The sequence below is a fragment of the Hirundo rustica genome, chromosome 3 (genome assembly GCF_015227805.2).
Source record: "Hirundo rustica isolate bHirRus1 chromosome 3, bHirRus1.pri.v3, whole genome shotgun sequence".
NCBI lineage: Eukaryota > Metazoa > Chordata > Aves > Passeriformes > Hirundinidae > Hirundo > Hirundo rustica.
In genome coordinates this window covers 6,784,478-6,802,992 of record NC_053452.1, presented here as the reverse complement: position 1 = coordinate 6,802,992, position 18,515 = coordinate 6,784,478, and the positions used below count along the sequence as shown (strand labels likewise).

General features: G+C 55.4%; 1 protein-coding gene and 2 long non-coding RNA genes across 12 annotated transcripts in view; 1 reads left to right on the top strand and 2 right to left on the bottom strand.

The window, feature by feature from the left end:
- The window catches only part of LOC131378528 (uncharacterized), a 13,071-nt gene extending 8,944 nt beyond the window's left edge, over nucleotides 1-4,127 (top strand). The window contains exons 2-3 of the long non-coding RNA XR_009207726.1: nucleotides 3,287-3,400; nucleotides 4,007-4,127. This is a non-coding gene — a long non-coding RNA (uncharacterized LOC131378528). The remainder of the gene's footprint in view (nucleotides 1-3,286; nucleotides 3,401-4,006) is intronic.
- Nucleotides 1,305-5,520, bottom strand: LOC120749895 (uncharacterized). Of its 3 annotated transcripts, none has more exons than XR_005699862.2 (6): nucleotides 5,421-5,520; nucleotides 4,798-5,292; nucleotides 4,274-4,586; nucleotides 4,055-4,186; nucleotides 3,266-3,361; nucleotides 1,305-1,551 (listed from the first exon to the last, which is right to left on the bottom strand). It is a non-coding gene; the product is annotated as an uncharacterized LOC120749895 (long non-coding RNA). The 3 variants fall into 3 exon arrangements; XR_009207725.1 differs by having other exon boundaries at nucleotides 4,274-4,901; nucleotides 5,167-5,292; XR_009207724.1 differs by having other exon boundaries at nucleotides 4,274-5,292.
- Nucleotides 5,521-9,843: 4,323 nt separating this feature from the next.
- On the bottom strand, nucleotides 9,844-13,963 carry LOC120749892 (uncharacterized). 8 transcript variants are annotated; one of them, XM_058420086.1, is made up of 4 exons: nucleotides 13,874-13,955; nucleotides 11,197-11,284; nucleotides 10,225-10,401; nucleotides 9,844-10,144 (listed from the first exon to the last, which is right to left on the bottom strand). In XM_058420086.1, the coding sequence occupies exons 1-4, from the start codon at nucleotides 13,938-13,940 to the stop codon at nucleotides 9,871-9,873; spliced, it is 606 nt and encodes a 201-aa protein (XP_058276069.1). In that variant the 5' UTR covers nucleotides 13,941-13,955; the 3' UTR covers nucleotides 9,844-9,870. The 8 variants fall into 8 exon arrangements, 2 of the variants coding, with proteins under 2 accessions (XP_058276069.1, XP_058276070.1); XR_009207729.1 differs by adding exons at nucleotides 11,994-12,148; nucleotides 12,420-12,512 and having other exon boundaries at nucleotides 9,848-11,284; nucleotides 13,874-13,963; XR_009207727.1 differs by lacking the exon at nucleotides 13,874-13,955 and adding exons at nucleotides 11,994-12,148; nucleotides 12,420-13,723 and having other exon boundaries at nucleotides 9,848-11,284.
- Between the last annotated feature and the right edge of the window lie 4,552 nt (nucleotides 13,964-18,515).

Below are 18,515 nucleotides of genomic sequence, written 5' to 3'. Positions count from 1 at the left end.
CTGGATGCCAGTTGTGACCCTGTCTGTGTTTTCCTCCATTCCAGACCCTATGTGCAATCTACTCCAATTTTCCTACACCCTGGGCTCCAAGTGCCATCCAGTCCAGGTTTTCCCCCATTCTGGAGTCTGTGGGTAGTCCGGTCCATGTTTTGCCATATTCTGGACTCCATGCATGACCTGGTCCACAGTTTCCTGATTCCATACTCCGCATGTGATCCCATCTGCATTTTCCTCAATTCCAGTCTCTGTGTGATCCTGTTTTCCCCCCTTCCAGGCTCTGTGTGCAATCCGAGTTAATTACTGATTCTGGACTCCGTGCACAATCCCCTCTGTGTTTTCCTCCATTCTGGACCCCACGTGTGATCTGCTCGGTGTTTTCCGCCATTGTGGTGCCCATACATGATCCAGTCTGCCTTTCCCCACGTTCTGGGTTCTGCGGGAAATCAGCTCTCTGGTTTCCTGATTCTGGACTCCACGTGCGATCCTGTCCGTGTTTTCCTCCATTCCTGTCTCCGCATGTGATCCCGCCCACATTATCCCCCATTCTAGATTGCCTGCATTGTCCAGTCTGCGTTTTCCCACATTCCAGACTCTTTGTGCTCTCCAGTCCATGGTTTCCTGATTCCAGAGTCTGCACATGGGCTTGTCCACATTTTCTTCCATTCTAAATTCCACGTGTGATCCGGTCCATCTTATTCCCCATTCTGGACTCCGCCTGCACTGCTCTCTGGCTTGTTCCCCATGCCATGATCTGTGTGTGATTTGGTCTGGGATTTTTTCTGTGCTAGGTTCTGCACACGATCCAGTCCAAGTTTTCCATCCTTGCCGGGTTCGGAAGTCCAGCCCCGCTACTTTTTCCTCTCGTGCCAGGCTTTATGCGTGATCCCGCCTGCTTTTTCCCATATCTCCTTCTCTGTGTGTGTTCCCACCATTTTTTTCCCTGTGCCAAGCTCCATGAGTGATCTTGCCCCATTTTGCGCCCATGCTGCCACCTGGCCTGGATTCAGGCTGGATTTTTCTCTCATTGCAGGTTCCAGGCACAGTGTGATCTGGGTTTCTCTTTGTTCTGGGTCACAGCTGACATCTGTTTTAGGTTTTTGCCTGTTCTGCATTATGGCTGATACGCGGTCTAGGCTTTCCCCCATGCAGGACCTCAGATACAACCTCACCCACTTTTTCTCCCCATTCCAAATTCTGGCACAGCCCTGTTTGGGTTTCCCCTCATACTGGATTCTGGGTTGGATTCTCGCTTTGGTCTGGTGTTGCTAGATGGACACGAAAAGAACTACAATCACGCAGTCAAGTTCAGAGAAAAAAGAGAGAAGTTTATTTCTTGACTTCGATTTATATAGATTCTGGACAACAACCAGGGATTCCCCAAAGATCCCTTCTCACTGGGGAATTGGAAATAATTATTAATTGCAGAAATGTTTTCTGAAGCCTTTCCCCTTTGCTGGTAGACCTTCTCTTTCCTCCTTTGGATGTACAGCTGTTCCCCGCTGTGTTTTGCCTGAATTCCTTGCAGCTCCTAACTGGGAAAACCTGGAATAACTTAGAGGGGACAGAGGTGACATTTTTAGCTGAAAACCTGAGGCAATTGAGAGGGGACACAAGAACGGTTTGCGTAGGAAAATGCAAGGGGATGTTGAGGGGAGCGAGGTGGCATTTTTGAGGAAAAAGCTGAGGTGATGTTTAGGGGAGAGAGCGAAAATTTTTGGAGCAGAAAAGAGTTAATCAATATTGTACCAGGAGTAAAATTTTGGGGGTAAAACTCGATGTAATCTGTAGGGGACAAAATGAATATTTTGGAGTAAAATTAATTGAAGTACTCAGTAGTAGATAAGTAAGGAAATTTCTGGAGGCAAGACTTGACAAAATCTCAAGAGCAGAGAATGAACACTGAAGAAAAACTGGGGTGAGGAGCAGTAGGCATGTAGGGAAAATTTGGGGGCTAAATGTGAGCTAATCTCTGGAGGAGAGCATGAACCTACTGAGGTAGCATGAGGGGAGCAGTTGTGGGCGGATGGGGAAATTTTGGGGTAAAGATTATATGAAATAATCTGTAGAGTGATTATTTTGGAGTAAAAATAGATACAGATGGACAGTTTGGGGGGGTAAATCTTGACAAAAGCTACATGGTAGCAAGTAAATAATATTGAAGGAAAAAAATGAGGGAACCAATAGTGGACATGTAGGGGATTTTTGGGGGCCAAACCTTGAAATAATCTCAAGGTTGAGAATGAATATTTTAGATAAAAATGAGGTGATAAGTTGTGGACAGTTAAGGAAAATTTTGGGGGTTAAACTTGAGGTAATCTCTAGGGAGAGAGAGAACACTGATAAACTTGAGGCAGTCACTGGGGGTAGGCAAGGGAATTTGGGGTAGAACTTGGGAGGATCTGTAGGGCAGAGAATTAACATATTAGGGTAGAAATGAAGTGATCAGTAGGTAACATGAGGTAGAATTTAGAGGCCAAACGCTGAGGTAATTATGTAGGAACAGTAAGTGGTTTTGGGAAAAAAATCTGACTTAATTTATAGGGGACAGAATGAACATTTTAGGGATAAGAGACATAACACACATGTAGCTTTGGTTTTAAAATCTAGTTAGTATACAGGGGACAAAATAGACATTTTGGGAATAAAATCTGAATTAATCTGTAGACAAAACAATAGCTATTTTGAGGTAAAAAGTAGGTGATTGGGGTTGGGCATGTAGGGAAAACTGAGGGGGTAAAATGCGAGATTATCTCTAGGAGAGAGCAGGAACATCCTGAGGTAAACTGAGGGAATTGCTGTGGACAGGTGGGTAAATCTGGGGATAAAACTTGAGGGAATCCCCACAGTAGAAAAGAATATTTTGAGGTAAAAATAAGGTACACAGAGGTGGAGAGGTAGGGAAAATTTCACCTGTAAAATCTGAGGTGATCTGTAACAGAGGGCAGGCACTTCATGGGGCAGACTGAGGTAATTGGTCATGGACAGGTAGGGAAATGATTGGGCGGGGGGCAGGGAATAAAAATGGAAAGCATCCATAGGGTAAAGAGTGTAAATACTGAGGTAGAAATGAGGAAATAGGTAGTGAACAGGTAGGGAAAATGTTGGGAGTAAAGCTTGTGGTAATCTCCAGAGTAGAGAAAGAATGCTTTCTCGTAAAAAAAATGAGGAAAGCAGAAGGGGACGGACAGGGAAAATCTGGGGGTAAGATCTCAGGGGATCTCCAGGTGAGGGAATGACTGTTTTGAAGTATAATCTCAGGACTCACTGTGTCCTCCTTCCTTGGCAGCAGCTGGTGGGGAAGAGAGAAGAGGCCGCAGGCTGGAGAGGAGCAGGAGAAACCCCCCTGGCATCACCAGGCCACCTGTGGGGAACAGAACGGACACTTTGGGAGTAAAAAGAGGTGATTGGATTGTCCCTTTGGGGGACGCTGGCATTGAGGCAATTCCATCCGTTTGGCTGCTGAAATTTCCCAGCCCAAGGGCTTTGGCTGACAGGGCAGCACAAAGATTGTTCCCAGTGTGGGGCCCAGCTTTGGGGTTCAGCTTTGCTAGTTCAGATGGATTAGAGCTATAGCCCTGAATTTCCTGCTGAATTGTGAACTTGGAATAACCTCAGAGTGCCTCCTGGAGCATTGATACTCCCATACAGAGCTGCCTATTTAACATCAGCTGTGCCAGGAGCCAGCAGAGGTTCCAAGAGAGCTCAGTAGGATGGGATAAGGACAGGCCAATATTCCATAGAATTTACTATTTAAAACCCTCATCCCCCAGCCCCACCCATGTCCCTGGGGGGCACTTGACAGAGTTGCCTGGAATTCAGCTGATTTCACCCCCTCCCCCGAGCTCGGGCTCCCATTGATATTTTAAAGCAGGAGAAGGCGCTGGCTGGACGCGCTCCCGGCCCGTGCTGAGGCAGCCCCTGTACCCACGGGAGAACATCTCTGCCTGAAGAAGCTCAGCTCCTTCCAGAGCCTCAGTGGTGGCCTCTACAAATTCTTTTCCCTCAGGAAAGGGACGCACATCCCTGCCTTCAGCGCACCTCCAGTGGGACCCACCTGAAAAAGCTTTCCATCACTTCTTCATCAGCTTCCAGCTGGCTCCCTGAAAAACTCCAAACTTCATCCAAACACATTTGTCTAAGCTTTCATTTTAAGGCATCTCTGAGAGAATTGCTGGGGATTTCATTTCTGTGAGAGAAATCCCCTTGGCTTTAGTGCTGCCGATGGATGATGTCCTCAGGCTGGAAGGGGGGATTTGGGGTGGCCAGGACATACCTGGCAGCCGCGCAGGAGCTCCGGGAGGTCGGAACTGGGAATCGCCATCTGCGCCCCTCTGCGGATGGCCCGAGCCGCCCGTGCCCAGGCAGTGCCAGCTGCTCCTCGGGGCATCTCTGGGCTCTCGGTGGCCTCCGTGCGCGGTGAGGCATCTCCCCGTGCCCGTGCAGAACAGCCCCTGGCTGAGGAGCTCCGGGCAGCCCTTCAGCCGTGCCTGTGCCAGCGCTGTCCGAGCAGCCCGGCGCCCATCCCTGGGACGCGTGTTTGGCACGCTGCGTGCTGTGGGCGGGATGATGCAGGCACGGCTCCTTCCCTGCACGCCCCAAGGACAAGAAGTGCCGATTGCCTTTTGGGGGCTGCCGGCCTCCTCCCGCCCCGTGTTCCTGGCTGGCTGGGACCCACAGAAACACCAAGCAACATCGCCAGCAGCGAGCAGGAGTCACCGAGGGCTCTGTGCAGCTCTGGGCCAGAGAAGCAGCCCCGGCCTTAGACCCCAGCCTTGATTTTGGGCTGGGAACACTCACCTGCAGGAGACGCCCCTCTGCAGGCGGGACCAGCCCTGATGCTCTCCAGAAGAACTTAGCCACGGACCAAGGGAGCCCTCAGGGCTTGTCTTGCTCATTCCTCCCTGCAAAGAGACACAGCACAAGCACCTTTACAGCCCTCAGGGAAATGCTGAAAAGGGCAGGAAATCAGGGTTATGGGAAGAGCTTTATGCTGTCACCCAAGCCTTAACCTGTGTTGTTCTACGGTCAGGTGCTGGCTACAGAGCTCTGCCCTGGGACATTCCAGGGGCTGCTGCGTAAAGCAGCATCAGCATCAAAGAAGGAGCTGCATTGGCATAGGAATTCCCTTGCTGGCATTCCCATCCCAGGCATGACACTGCCACAGACCTGAGATTGGCTTGGTTGGAGCAGAGCACTGAAAATACCCAGGTTGCACATTCAATCCTCAGACGAGGCGTTCAGAGAAGGGTTCAGCTCAGTGCTCCTCTTGTGTCCCTTCCCACTCAAGATGTGCTTTGGAAATAAAGAGAAAACAGTTTTCATGGGCCCTTTAAACCCAGAGTTTTGGGCATTTTTGTATTGGAGAGTACAAGCCACAGAGAAAGGGAGGGAAAGGAAGGAGGGAGAGCATCGGGTCTCACCTGGCAGGTGTATCAGCTGAGCGGCCCGAGGCCCCGGTGGCTGTCCCGGAGCGGCTCCTCCCTGCCGCGGTGCCGCAGCCCCGCTCGTTGGAGCTCCTGGGGGCTGCGGACACGGGGCAGGGGGAGGCGGGCGCTGCTGCGCGCAGGGGAGCGCGATGGCCTCGGGGGTGCCGGGGCGGGGGCGGCTCCACATCCCCGTGGGGGCCGCGGGCGGGAGGAGCCGCTGCGGGGCCGGGCCCGGAGCGCGCGCCGGGGCCCGCGGGCGGAGCCGCCGCTCCGTGTCCGCCAGGGGGCGCGCCCAGCGGGGCGGGAGGCGGCGCTGAGGGAGCGGCGGCGGCGGGGCGGTCCCCGTGCCCCGCCGGCTTCCAGTCGCGATCCGGCGTCCGTTCCGGGGAAGAGCGGCTCTCCCGGCGGGCCCGGCAGCGGCACCGACACGGCCCCGGCTCCCCGCGGCCGCAGAGGGAGCTGCCCGGAGCCCGAGCGGGACCCCGGCCCCGCGCCGGTCGCAGCCGGAGCAGCGGCGGCAGCGCCGAGCTCGGGCCCAGCGCCCGTCCCGGAGCGGCTCTTCCCGACCGCGGTAGTAATCCCCATTCCTATCCCGGCCCCAATCCCGCCCCGGTCACGCCGCCCCGGGACCCGCACCCCGCCCGCCGAGAGAGAAGCGGTTCGGCCCGGGACCCCCAGCGGACGCCGGCAGGACCCGGACCCGAATCCCCGGGCCCGGGTCCCGTTGCCGGCCTCACCTCCGCGCCTCGGGCTCCGCGCAGCGCTCCTCGCGACCGTCCCGCCGCATCCCGGAATGAGCATCCATCGCAGAGAGGGGAGCAGGCGTCGATCGGCCGGGATTTAAGGGGCGCGGGTGGGGCGGGGCGGGGCCGGCTCAGGTGTGACGAGTTGGAGCTGCACAGGTGCGCGGGGCCCCAGAGCGGCTGCGCGGGGCGGGGCCTGTGGGGATTTAATGCACGCGGAGAGCCCCGCGGAGCCATTTGCCCCTCGGCGCTCGGCGAGGGAGGATGCTGCCGAGCCGGGCTCCATATTTCTTTTTCTCTATATTTCTTTTTTTCTATGCTTCTCTTCTTCTACTCCTCTCCTTTCTCCCCGCCCTTTCTCCCCTCCCCCACCCCCTACACCCTCCCCCCCCCAACCCCCCCCCCTCCCTCTCCCCCCTAGCCCCCCCCCTCCTTCCCCCCCGGGCCCCTCACCCCCCACCCACCCGCATATACCTATACATCTCTACCCTACCCTACCCTACTCTTCTGTCCTCCTCTGCCTTTCATCCTTCCTTCCCCCCAACCCTGGCTTCCCCTGCACCCTCTCCCTGCTCCCTTTCCCCTCCCAACTGCCCCCACCTTCCTTCATTCCTCCTTCCTCCACCGGATTCCCCCCCAGCCCATGTCTCCCTGCCCCTGCCGCCCTGCACACCCCGACACCCCCACCTGCCCTCTGTCCTTGACTCACCCACCCCGACCACCCCGTCTGCCCCCGTAATGCCTTTCTCCATCCTCCCCTCTCCCTCTTTCTCCCGCAGCCGCGGGGCTCGGGGCGCCGGATAATAAAGCCCAGAGGGCCGGAGCCCGGCGCCCCCACCGTCCCTGGAAGCCCCCACACGGGGACAGGCCCACTCGGGCACTGTCCCCATTCCGGTTAACACACCGCCCGACACTGCCGGCTCTCCGGCTTTCCCTACATCACACTGGGGTATCCCGGGGGGGGGGGTCGGGGTTGGGGGTTAGGAAGGGCCCCCTCATTAGGAGGGGGTCCCCGGGTGGGTGGGTTAGGAAGGGCCCCCTCCGGAGGAGGGGGTCCCTGGGGGGGGTTGGGGTGGGCCCCCTCCGAAGGGGGGGGTCCCTGGGGGGGGGTCGGGGCGGGCCCCCTCCGGAGGAGGGGGTCCGGGGGAGGGGGGCGGGGTGGAGGGGGGCATTCCCCCCTCCAGTCCCCGCCCCCTTCCCCCGGACCCCCCTCCTCCGGAGGGAGCCTGCCCTGGCCCCCTCCCCGGGACCCCCTCCTCCGGACAGGGGCCTGGGGGGAGGGAGGGGGTGGGGGGGCGGGGGTACAGGGGGGTGAGGCTGTTTGTTCTGTGACACGTGTCTGTTCATGCTGCAGAGTGACGTGACCCCCTCTGCTTCCCCCCCACCCCACCCACCCCTCCCTCCCCCCGGGCCCCTGTCCGGAGGAGGGGGTCCCGGGGAGGGGGCCAGGGCAGGCTCCCTCCGGAGGAGGGGGTCCGGGGGAAGGGGGCGGGGACTGGAGGGGGGAATGCCCCCCTCCACCCCGCCCCCCTCCCCCGGACCCCCTCCTCCGGAGGGGGCCCGCCCCGACCCCCACCCAGGGACCCCCCCCTCCGGAGGGGGCCCCACCCCCCCCCCCAGGACCCCCTCCTCCGGAGGGGGCCCTTCCTAACCCACCCACCCCGGGACCCCCTCCTAATGAGGGGGCCCTTCCTAACCCCCAACCCCCCCCCCCCCCCCCCCCACCCCCCCCCCGGGATACCCCAGTGTGATGTAGGGAAAGCCGGAGAGCCGGCAGTGTCGGGCGGTGTGTTAACCGGAATGGGGACAGCGCCCGAGCGGGCCTGTCCCCGTGTGGGGGCTTCCAGGGACGGTGGGGGCGCCGGGCTGCGGCCCTCTGGGCTTTATTATCCGGCGCCCCGAGCCCCGCGGCTGCGGGAGAAAGAGGGGAAGGGGGAAGGAGGAAGAGGCAGGGAAGGATGAGGTGGGGTAGGGAGAAGGGTTGGGGAGGGTTGGGGAGAAGGAGCCGGGAAGGGGAAGGCCGGATGAGGGGAGGGAATATGGACAGAGGAGGGCGAGAGAGGGGAACACAGGGGAGTCGAGTTGGGGAGAGGACAGCGAGAGGGCCGAAAGGAGGAGGTAGGGGGGGGTCGGGGATGAGCAGGGGAGGATGGAAGAGATAGTAGGGGAGGCTGGGGAGAGAGCAGGAGGGGAGCGGGGACAAACAGGGAGGCCGGGGGGAGAGAGAAAGAAGCTGGAGGGATAGAAAAGAGGAGATAAGGGAGGGAAGAAGGAGGAGAAGAAGGGCAGGAGAAAGAGGGGAAAGAAAGAGGAGAAAGAAAGGATAGAGCCGTGCCGGGAGAGCCCGGCCCGGCAGCAGCCTCCCCCGACCACTGAGTGAGAAAATGGCGCCCACGGCCTATCCGGGGATTAAATCACCTCAGTCCCGCCCCGCGCTGGCACGCCGGCGCCCCGCCCCGCGCAGCCGCCCTAGAACCCCGCTCCGCGCAGCCGCGCTGGAACACAGCACACCTGGAAGGGCCCCGGCTCCGCCCCGGGACCGCCCCGAGCCCAGCCCCGACTCCGGCGCTGGAACCCCGCACACCTGGAAGCGCCCCGGCTCCGCCCCGGGACCGCCCCGGGACCGCCCCGGGCCCAGCCCATGCCCCGGCGCCGGCCCCACCCCTGGGACCGCCCCGGGCCCGACCCCTGGCACTGCCCCGGCCCTGGCCCCGCCCCGGGATGGCGGCGGCTCAGTCGGTCCCGGTCCCGCTCGTCTCGCCGGGGCCGGACCGGTGCCGCCGCCGGGAGCGGGGTCTCGGCTCCGGGTCCTGCCGGTGTCATTGGGGGTCCCGGGCGGTGCCGCCTCTCCCCCGCCGGGGGGTGCCGGCTCTCGCGGGACCGATGCGGGAGCCGCTCCGGGACGGTCGCTGGGGCCGAGCCCAGCTCGTGGTTCCGCCGCGACGGGGCCGTGCCGGGCCCGGGCAGAGCCCCCGGGGATGCCGAGCTCATCCCCACGCGCCGTGCTGGGCTCCGCTTCTGAGCCCGAAACCCCGCGCGGGAGCCCCCGGCCACGGCCCCGGGACTCGGCCCCAGCCCTTACCCCCGGCCCTCGCCCGCTGCTTCTGAGCTCCCAGCGCGGCCGGCGGAGCCCGGCTTTGGGCCGTGCCTGAGGCACCGCTCGGAGCTCAGAGACACGGATGCACCCTGCCCAAAAGAGCCCGCTTGGAGCATCGCGTTTGACGCGGCGCTTCTTCGGGCTTGACTGCAACTCCAGCAAAAGGCAGCGCTGGTGAACATCTCTGCTGGTGAAGCCCAGACACCGGCTGACTGACCCCCGCTTCAAGACCTCCCAAACACAGGACGTGGTCTCTGCTTCAAGCCTCTAAAGTGCAGAACTTGACCTCTCTGAGATCCCAAATGCTGTCTGGGGGACCCTGGTTTCAAGCCCCCCCAAGCAGGACTTAGTGGCTGTTCCTGTACTTGGCCAAAGGAGCCCGGTTCTGAGCCCCCAAAACGCAGCCCCGGCTCTCTCTCGGTGAGCCCCAACACTGCTCCGGTCGGTCGGGTTCAGAGCCCCCAGAAGTGCCCTGGGCCGTGGCTGGACCCCAGCTGGGCACCAGCAGCCGCTCCCTCACCCCCCCAGCGGCACGAGGAAGAGAGCAGAGACAAAAATCCAACACAAGGGCTGAGATCAGAACAGTTTAATAATGGAAACCAATTCAAATACAATCATTTAATGTTAATGACAACACAGAGGAACGGTGAGAGCACCAAGAGCAGCGAGTACAATAATGAACAGGAGAGAGAGAAACACCCCTCCACACTCCCCCCTTTAACATTATAAATCCAAAATGTAATCCAGAGCACCGTGAACTCCCAGTGTAGGGGACTTCCACATTCCTGTTATCTCCTTTGTCTTCCATCCTGGGGATTTGTGGACTAAGGGAGGCACTGGCTGCTCCTCTGGGCAAGGGCAAGGCTCCCGTGCTACTCCTAAAAACAGAACACCTGGAATTAGTGCCCTGGGAGCCCAGCCCAGTCCTTCCAGTGACTGGGGGTCACCCAGTCTTTACCAGGATAAGATGGAAATGACATCCCGGTCCAATGCATTTTCAGCAGGATTGGACACTCCCGGCCAAGGTGACCAGCCCGTGAAAATCGGAGCCATGACAATCCAAAGGGGAATTTGAGTCAGAGACTTAAAATCAGAAACTCCAATTCTTTTCGGCGCCTCTCGCTTAAATGGCTCCCTGTTGGAAGAGGTCAATCGGTATTTTTACTGAGTACTTTCTTGCCAAAGCCAGGGAAAACCGAGCAGCATTCCCTGAGCGCCTCCATCACTTCCAAGGCCATCTGCACCAGTGGCCAATGGGCAGGAGCCGGCCCAGAACAGGCCCCAGGGATGCTCGGAAGTCCATTATTCCCAAGCTTTGAACGATTCTGGCATTATCCCCCCATGTCCCGGAGTGTGCCAGAAAGCCCAGAGCTCCAGAAGCTGTAGGCAGCTGTTTTTTCCTTCCCAGGTTTTTGGGAGTGTGAGTGAAGACCCCTTTCCCTGTCCGGCTCTGGGAGCTGCCCCTGCCACAGAGCCCACACTGATCTTGGGCCCTGCTGCAGCCAATTCCCTTGTCATGGCCCACATCCTACAGGAAAGCAAACGGGAAAGTGCCCAGCCGGCCCCAGTTCCAGTCAGGAATGTCTCAAACAGCACTGGGGGAGGTTCCTCTAGCTCTGGTAGGGAAGCCGGCATGAGCCCAATTCCCAGGGCCTGTGCAGGGGCTCCCTACAGAACAAAGCTCCCGTTTTTCAGTCGCGGGCTTTTCCTGGTGCCCTGAGGCACGGGGTGATCCACCATTTGTCCCTCCCTTATTTCTCACACACTCACAGACCCAGCCCCTGCTCTTCCTGCCCTCCCTCAGGGGCTGCAAATTGCCAGTGGGATTTCCCTCTCCTCAGCAGACCAGTGTCTCCAGGAAATTCCCACACTGACCCATTCCTGAGTACAGGGCTCAGGACAAGGGAGGAACAAAGGTTTTAGCACTTACCATCTTTCATTTTCCTTTCCCAGGACAACTGGCTCTGCCTCTTTCCATCTCAAAAGGCTCCTTGTCTTTGTTTCAGCCTCAGAGGATTCTGTGAGGAGATTTCACACCCACAAATCAGGATCCCAAACCCAAAGCGTTGTTCATAAAGGTGGAGCAGCGTTGGTTGCTCCAGTGCATTTCCTCCACGTGCACAACTTAAAAACCATTACACCACTGCATAATTGCCTTGAGCTGGTGCTGTAACAATGAAAACCTGATTTTGCATGGCCAGAGGCAAGAGATTGTCCCGGTCAGGCTGTGAGGCCTTGAACTGCACATTTTTCTGGGGGCTGTGACTGGGATTCCAGCAGGGATTGAGCCTCGTGTGTGTGCAAACCCCACCGTGGGACTGGGCAGGTTTGCACTGGGGGAAGCTCTCGCTTTATCCTTTGGCAGTTCTTCTGTGGAATATTAAACAAAGAGGGAGGCCTTGTCCTTAATCCAATTACCACAGGGCAGAAAATGACTGTTTCTTGTTTACAAGCTATGAACAAAACTGAGAGCAGCACTCAAAAGGTTGGGAGCTGCTGCTTCACCACAGTTGTGTCAGCAACAGAGAAAACACAAAATGTGTATCCAAAATCAAGGACAGAACGATTGCTCCTGCTTTTAGTGGGACCAGGGCTAATTCTGCCCTGCAATGACAAAGAACTTCTCCCCCGACCTTCAGAGACCCCTCAAAAAGCCAAAGTGTGGCAGGGAAGGCAGGAAGGAAGGAAAGGAAGGAAAGGAAGGAAGGAAAGGCACCTCTGCCTCACCTGCTGGGGACAGCACAGGTCCTGCTGCTCATGGGGAATGTGTCTGGAGCCAAAAGCACCTTCCCAGGCTGGAGGGCTTTTCCTAAAGCACCACCTCTGGTTCACATCCTTCTGGCTTTTCCCTCCCTTGGGAAAAGAAGGACTCCATCTGGGGCCTGGAAAAGGAGGAAACAAGGAGGCCCAGCCCACAAACTGTTCAGATGAGCCATGGGGGCACTCAGAAGCTGTGCAGGGATTTCTGCCCCAGAGGTCACATTCCTTCAAAGCCAGTGCAAACTCACTAAAATGACCTTTCCACAAATCTCTCTTAAGGCACATCAGAACCCGAGCAAGAAAACGGAACCAAACGCTTTGTTCCACTGGCCTCGCGCCCCAAATTCCAGTGGGACAGACGAGTCCCTCTCCTTGGAAGGCAACATCTCCTACCTGGAGCTGTGCCTCCCCCAGCCTTCGGTGGCCGCTGTCTCCATCCTCCCACACCTCCTCATCTTCCTCCTCGGCAGGGTTGGCTTCCTCATCCTGCAGAGCAAACGCAGGGACAGTCACCAGCCTGCTCATCCCAAAGCTGGGCAGCAGGGACGGGCTGGTGGCACCCTCTGCACGCTCACCCCTCTGCCTGGAGCCATCCCTGCTCCGCGGTTCCTTCCTGTCCCTGGCCTGGCATCTCCTTTGAACGGGATGTCAAACCACAAACGTTTGTTCTGCTGGCCTTTGGGACATCAGAGACTCCCCCGAGGCAGTGGCCAAAGCTCCTGTTCCCATGTCCTCTGCCTCCCAAAGCCCTGCTGGGGCTGGGCAGAGCAAAGGAAAAGTCTCGTTCCTGCTGGGAATTTCCTCCTGTGCCCATAAACCCAGAGAAATCGTGCCTGCTCCATCCCTGGAAGGGCCCAAGGCCAGGCTGCATGGGCCTTGGAGCAGCCTGCAAGAGTGGAAGGTGTCCCTGGACTGAACTCAGCAGTTTCTGGCTTTTCCTCTGGCTCCGCTCCTATTGCTGCGGCCCGAACATTTTGAACACTGACTGCTTCCTGCCCAATTTACAAAAGTCAGCATTTGCAGTCACATTCCATTTATTCCCCTTCCCCATTTGTATTCCTGTGACATTCATTATTGCTGCAAGAGAAATAACCAGGAGCAGAAATTTGAGAAACAAAGGACAAAAAATGGCTTTTGTGGCACATTTTTCTTGAGAAATCAATTCTACTTTTGAAACAGGACTTTGATTTCAACGAGAGCAAGAGGTAAATCCACTTCGAGGGAGATCAGAGAGAAATCCTGCACTTGGAGGGCCCATCGGGTCTGACCCCGCTGGGCAGGTACAGAAAGAGACCCCGGCAGCTCCCGCAGTCCGTGGAGTGAGGGTGGTGCAAGGACCAGCACAGGATCCGAGCCCAGCACGGCTCATCCTGGGAGGCTCCACAGGAGCCAAATCCCAGCTAAGGACGTTCTCCAGGACATCCTCCTCCAGGGAAACGGGAGCGCCTCCAGATCCTGACATCTCTGCACAGGTAAGGGAAACTCCGAACTCTCCAAAGCTGCGTTCATTCCAGAAAGCCAGAAAACAAAGGAAAACACCTGGAGAGCAGTGGGAAGGAAAGCTGCTGGAAGGGCTCCGATTCCACACGTGGCTTTTACAATCCCTTGTCTCTCGTCTGGGACTCCTTCCACCTCCGCTACTGATCGCCTCACTTTGACCCCAGAACACTCATTCTCTCCCCCGCACATCAACTCGCATTTTACCCCCGAATCGTTCATTTTGCCCCTTACAGAATCCGCCCCGGAGCGACGCCCCGGGCCCCGCACGGCCGAGGCAGCTCCGCTGCCCGCAGCTCCCGGGGGCTGTCCCCGGTCCCCGCTCGGGGCTGTCCCCGGTCCCCGCTCACCTCCGAGCCCGGCGCAGCCGCCCCCGCTGTCCCCGGCCGGACCCCGCCGCTCCCCGGGCTCCGCCATTGGCGCTCCCGGCTCCGCGCCTGCGCTCCCGGCACAGCGGCCGCGCTTCCTGCCGGGAGCGGCCCCGCACGGCAGAGCCCCGCCGTGGTGCCGGTGCAGCTCCGTGTCCGGCCCCGCTCCGTGTCCCGGCCCCGCTCCGTGTCCCGGCCCCTCTCCGTGTCCCGGCCCCGCTCCGTGTCCCGGCCCCGCTCCGTGTCCCGGCCCCGCTCCGTGTCCCGGCCCCGGCGGAGCCGCGGGAAGCGCCCGCAGCGCTCGGAGCTGCGGTGCCGGCTGTGCCCACAAGGCCACCGCGCCTGCGCAGCGGTTTTAGGGGGGCCGAGTAACCCCGATTCCCAGCCCACCCCAGAGCCCGGATTTCGGGGGTTCCAGCGGGAGGAGACACTGAAATTCCGACTGCGCGGAGCTGGTACAGTTCCTTCACCCAGATCATCTTGTCTGACCTCGTCGAGCTCTTTGTCGTTTCATTTGTGTACATAAACGTTGTGGTTTTATTTTCAAACCCCACAGATCCCTATTCGAAATTTCTTAGAGTCTAAAATCCCGACTGTAACACAGCAGATACGGGGGTTCTTTTTAAAGAAATTATATATAAATTAAGATTATTTATCAATATATAGAAAATTACAATCTTTGCCATTTTAAGTACTGTAAAATAATTAAATTTCACTCTTAGAATATTTTTCAAACGTTTAATAAGGGAATAAAAAAGGACAATGTCCAGCGCTGGGGCGTTCCTGCCTCTCGGCCAATGCACACGCCGGTACATTTAAGGCAGGGGTATCTATATGCTGTTACTTTACTGTGGTACGAACGCGTTCGTAAGTTTCGTGCATCATTCAAACATTCCCGGGAGCTTTTGATGCTGTAGAAACTTTGTTTTGGTTTTCCACTCTGACTTATCTGTGTGACATCCTGCAGATCAGGTCAATATATTTTAATCCTTCTTGTGCCTTTGTCCTGTTATTTCTGACAATGAGCAGTTAACAAATTCTTCTCTAACTCTTCTCTGGTGCTCTGGTTTGTGTCACCGTTCTCACTCGGAGAGGTCGGTCAGCAGATGTGGCAAACACCAGAAATGCTTTACACAGTTCTCTCGGTTACACAGAAGCATTTTAACATTTTATGTTCTGCCAAGGCCTACAGTACAATGCATCCATCACACTGTTGTTCCTAGAAGCTCTAAGGTGTGCACACCAACATCCTGTCGTCATCACACTGCTATTGCTATGGCAGCACGTACGGTGCGTGCCTAAAATGAGAGATTAGGTTCTATTAGCAAGCAGCTAAAAGGGGTTATAAACTGCACTATACCCACAATCAATAACCCCGTTTAAAGCCTAACACACAAATGCCAAAGCCAGTATTATAGGGTCATTTGTAACAACTCCTCCCCTTTGTCTTCCTTACTCTATTTGGCTTGAGCTTTTGAACCTCCGTGCTTTTGGCATACTGAAATCTTTCATAGATCTTAAATGCCTTCTCTGGGTTTTTATCATCTTTAATTGTTCTCAACACCATCATTTTCTGCCTTTTTTCCATGGTTTCTGACTCTGGATGGGTGGGCATTGTCATTATTGGCATCTTTTGAACCACGTAAGTAATTAATGGGATAAGACACTGGATCAAACATGGAAGCAAGATTAAACTTGTTATTCCACATAACAATACAAAGTCTGCCTTTTTCCACCAGGATAAGAATAGAAATAAAGAAAAAAAAATCTTCTAACCCTCCTTTATTTATTACAATTCCCATTTTTGGACTGGCACACGGGCTATTTTCCAGATGTTTCTGGCTCTACCCAAAGCTGCAGCCCCGTTATCATCGATTTGTAGACAGCAATCAGATGTGTTAAACTTTCTGCAAACCCCTCCTTCCTCCTCTAGCCAATAGTCTGATGCTGGCTGATTCTGGCACACTGCAGCCCTGCTTTGCCTTTGCTGGCTGGCTGTTAATTCCACGGCCCAGCTGTTTCCTTCGTTACGATTTCTACAACTGCTCGGAGTCTTACGACGCGATTTGACACAAGAAGTGGGGTTCAATAGCCCCAGCTCCCACCTTGTGCCCAGGGGGCTGGACCAATGCCTCTATTTTCCGTTCAGGTGGCCACTCCTCATTGCCCCACTTTTGGTACCCCCCCGATTTCTCCAATTAGTTCTCTCTTATTTCTTATTAAGGTGCCGCATACCGGTATTCCCAAATCATCTCCGTCTCGGTTTGGCAACAGGAAAAATCCTGCTTGGATAATTCCTAGAGTGCAACTTCCTTTCCATAGGGGAGGAAGTTTTGGATAAGCCCTTTTCCCACATATCCAGAACAAGCCATCTGGTGCTTTCCAGCGTTCTTTTCTTTGGTTATTCATGTTTTCCCAAATTTTAGATATTTCCAGGATCCCATAATAGGGATTCTTCCCAGGGTCATTGCACCAGAAAAGTTTAGTCGCCTTTTACAGGAAGTTTGTCCTACATTATCCAAGAATTCTCTCCCTAAATGCCAGAGCCTCTCCTCTCCTATTATTCCTGAACTTAGCATCCACCCCTCTGGTCCGTTTCCTCCTTTCACGTCCCTGTTTTTGATTTACTGCAGCTTCTCACAGCTTGTGAGTATCGAGGAGCATCCACACAACTCCAGAACAAAGCCTTAGAACTGGCACTTGCCCTCGAGTGGTGCTGGAACTTTTCCTTTTATCTCGACAGAGTTTACAACACACTTGCTGCCTGGGGGGTCTACATCACCAGAGCTGGCCACAGTTTTTACATGGACATTGTCCCCAGCGTGGATGCCTTGGCCCAGGCTGTTTCAAGCAGGGTGTGTGACCAGGAGTAAATCTGGGAGCGGTTTCACTAGGGAAAGCTGATGGGATTTCCTTTTGTAAGTAGCAGGCTAAAGCAAAAACTCTAGGATTTATGGACGCGGTGTTTTGTTAGTTTATCCAACCCTGAAGCCCCTGACTGAGGAGGTATTAAATCACTGGCCTGGAGTTTGGAAAGGCTCTGGCCTTTGGGAATACAAAGGAACTGATAAAGCCCACAGGGAACTCTCTCCCAGTCTGGATTGATGTGTTGCTGCCCGTGGTTCACTTGCCACTTTGAGCCCTCGGCTTTGGTTTCAGAGCCGTTTTCAGTCCTTCTGTGGAGGTGACGATCTTCCAGTCCCGGGGTTCTTCTACTGCTCCTTTTATTCTGCTAGGCTGAGTCCATCCTCATCAATCTTAGTTCGTTATTTCAATTGCTACAGGAGTTATGTTTAACTTGCTCCTGTTTCCAGGCTTGGCCCAAACTACTCCCTCCATTTGTTTTTCATCTTCCTCTTTTGGGAAGTCTGACTTCCATTTTCTCTCCTCTGGAAGCACCCCGATACCTCACTGCACTTGTAAATCCCTCCCCAGCAAATGACATCCTGCCCCCGGTACTAATAAAACATCCCCCATTCCTATTTGGTTTGTTCCTTCAAACATGACATGTTTTACAGCTGGTGCTTTAAATCCTTCTCCTTTTGCCCCTACTAATTGAATTGTATTTTGGCTTTTCTCGCATCCTTTTGGAATTCTACCAACACACGTCCTCTCAGCCTCTCAGCCCCTGTATCTACTGAAAATTCAAATTCTCCCCCCTGGGGGCTACTTTTAAAGTTATCAAGGGCTCCTACTGATACTTTGCCCCCAGGAGACAGAGCCCCCCACACCCCTATTCGTCCCTTTCTCGAGCCTCCTTAACAACTTTCAGGTCCTTTTCCCTCTGTGGGCAGAGTTTCAGCAGGCTTTTTCAGCCGAGGTGTGCCATGTGCAAAGAAGGGTTGCTTTTGGCATGAGCAGAAACGAATGCCAGCTGTAGATATGACAAGATCACAAGTCTCTTGCTCACTGAAAATTCTGCAAGACAGCAGACTGCCTTCAGCAAGGTTCAGGATCAGAGGCAAAAGCCACATCTCTTTTCTGATTAATTTCGTGGCCACGATTTCACTTCTTTTGATCCTTAAAAAGGACAGTCTTAAGCCAAACTCTGTCATCATTTGGTCAGCTCATGAGGTTTTTTTTCCTTTTAAAATTGTATTTTCTCAAGGCAGAGAAGCCCACCGTTCTGCAGCTACCTACCTTTGAGCAGAGGAGCACATACAAAGTGTCAAGGTGAAAGATTATTCCTACCAGCAAGGAAAAGGCAGACATTGCAGGAGACTGCTGAAGGACAGGTAAAATCTAAAGTGCTAACAATGACGATAGAGCACCACTAAGTGAAATAAAAAAATTGTCTATCTGCTTTTAAACTGATACACAGCGAGAAAAAAATAAATGATTATAACTATTTAAATCTAGTAAAAAATGTGTGCTTTAAGACAAAGGGGGAAGTTTACAAGTTCCAACTGCTTAAAACACTTCTTGCTAGGGATAGCACAGTGTTGCATCAGGCAATTTACTGTTCTTGAAAGATTTACATCTCAACAAGATAGGACAGATGAACTCTTAAATTAGACCAGTAATGACAAACACACAAACAAGCAAAACACTCTCCCTTCCTTCTCCTCCCTTTCCTTCTGCTTCCTCGTCAGAGAGTACGTGACTAAGGAGAAACGAAAAGAAT

Bases quoted from the DNA above. Each gene is read 5' to 3' on its own strand.
- LOC120749892 (XM_058420086.1), bottom strand. From the start codon at position 13,940: ATGGCGGAGCCCGGGGAGCGGCGGGGTCCGGCCGGGGACAGCGGGGGC. The intron at 10,402-11,196 runs GTAAGTGCTAAA...CTCTTCCAACAG, and splicing joins GGAAAGGAAAATGAAAGATG to GGAGCCATTTAAGCGAGAGG. The intron at 10,145-10,224 runs GTAAAGACTGGG...TTCTGTTTTTAG, and splicing joins GTCATTTCCATCTTATCCTG to GAGTAGCACGGGAGCCTTGC.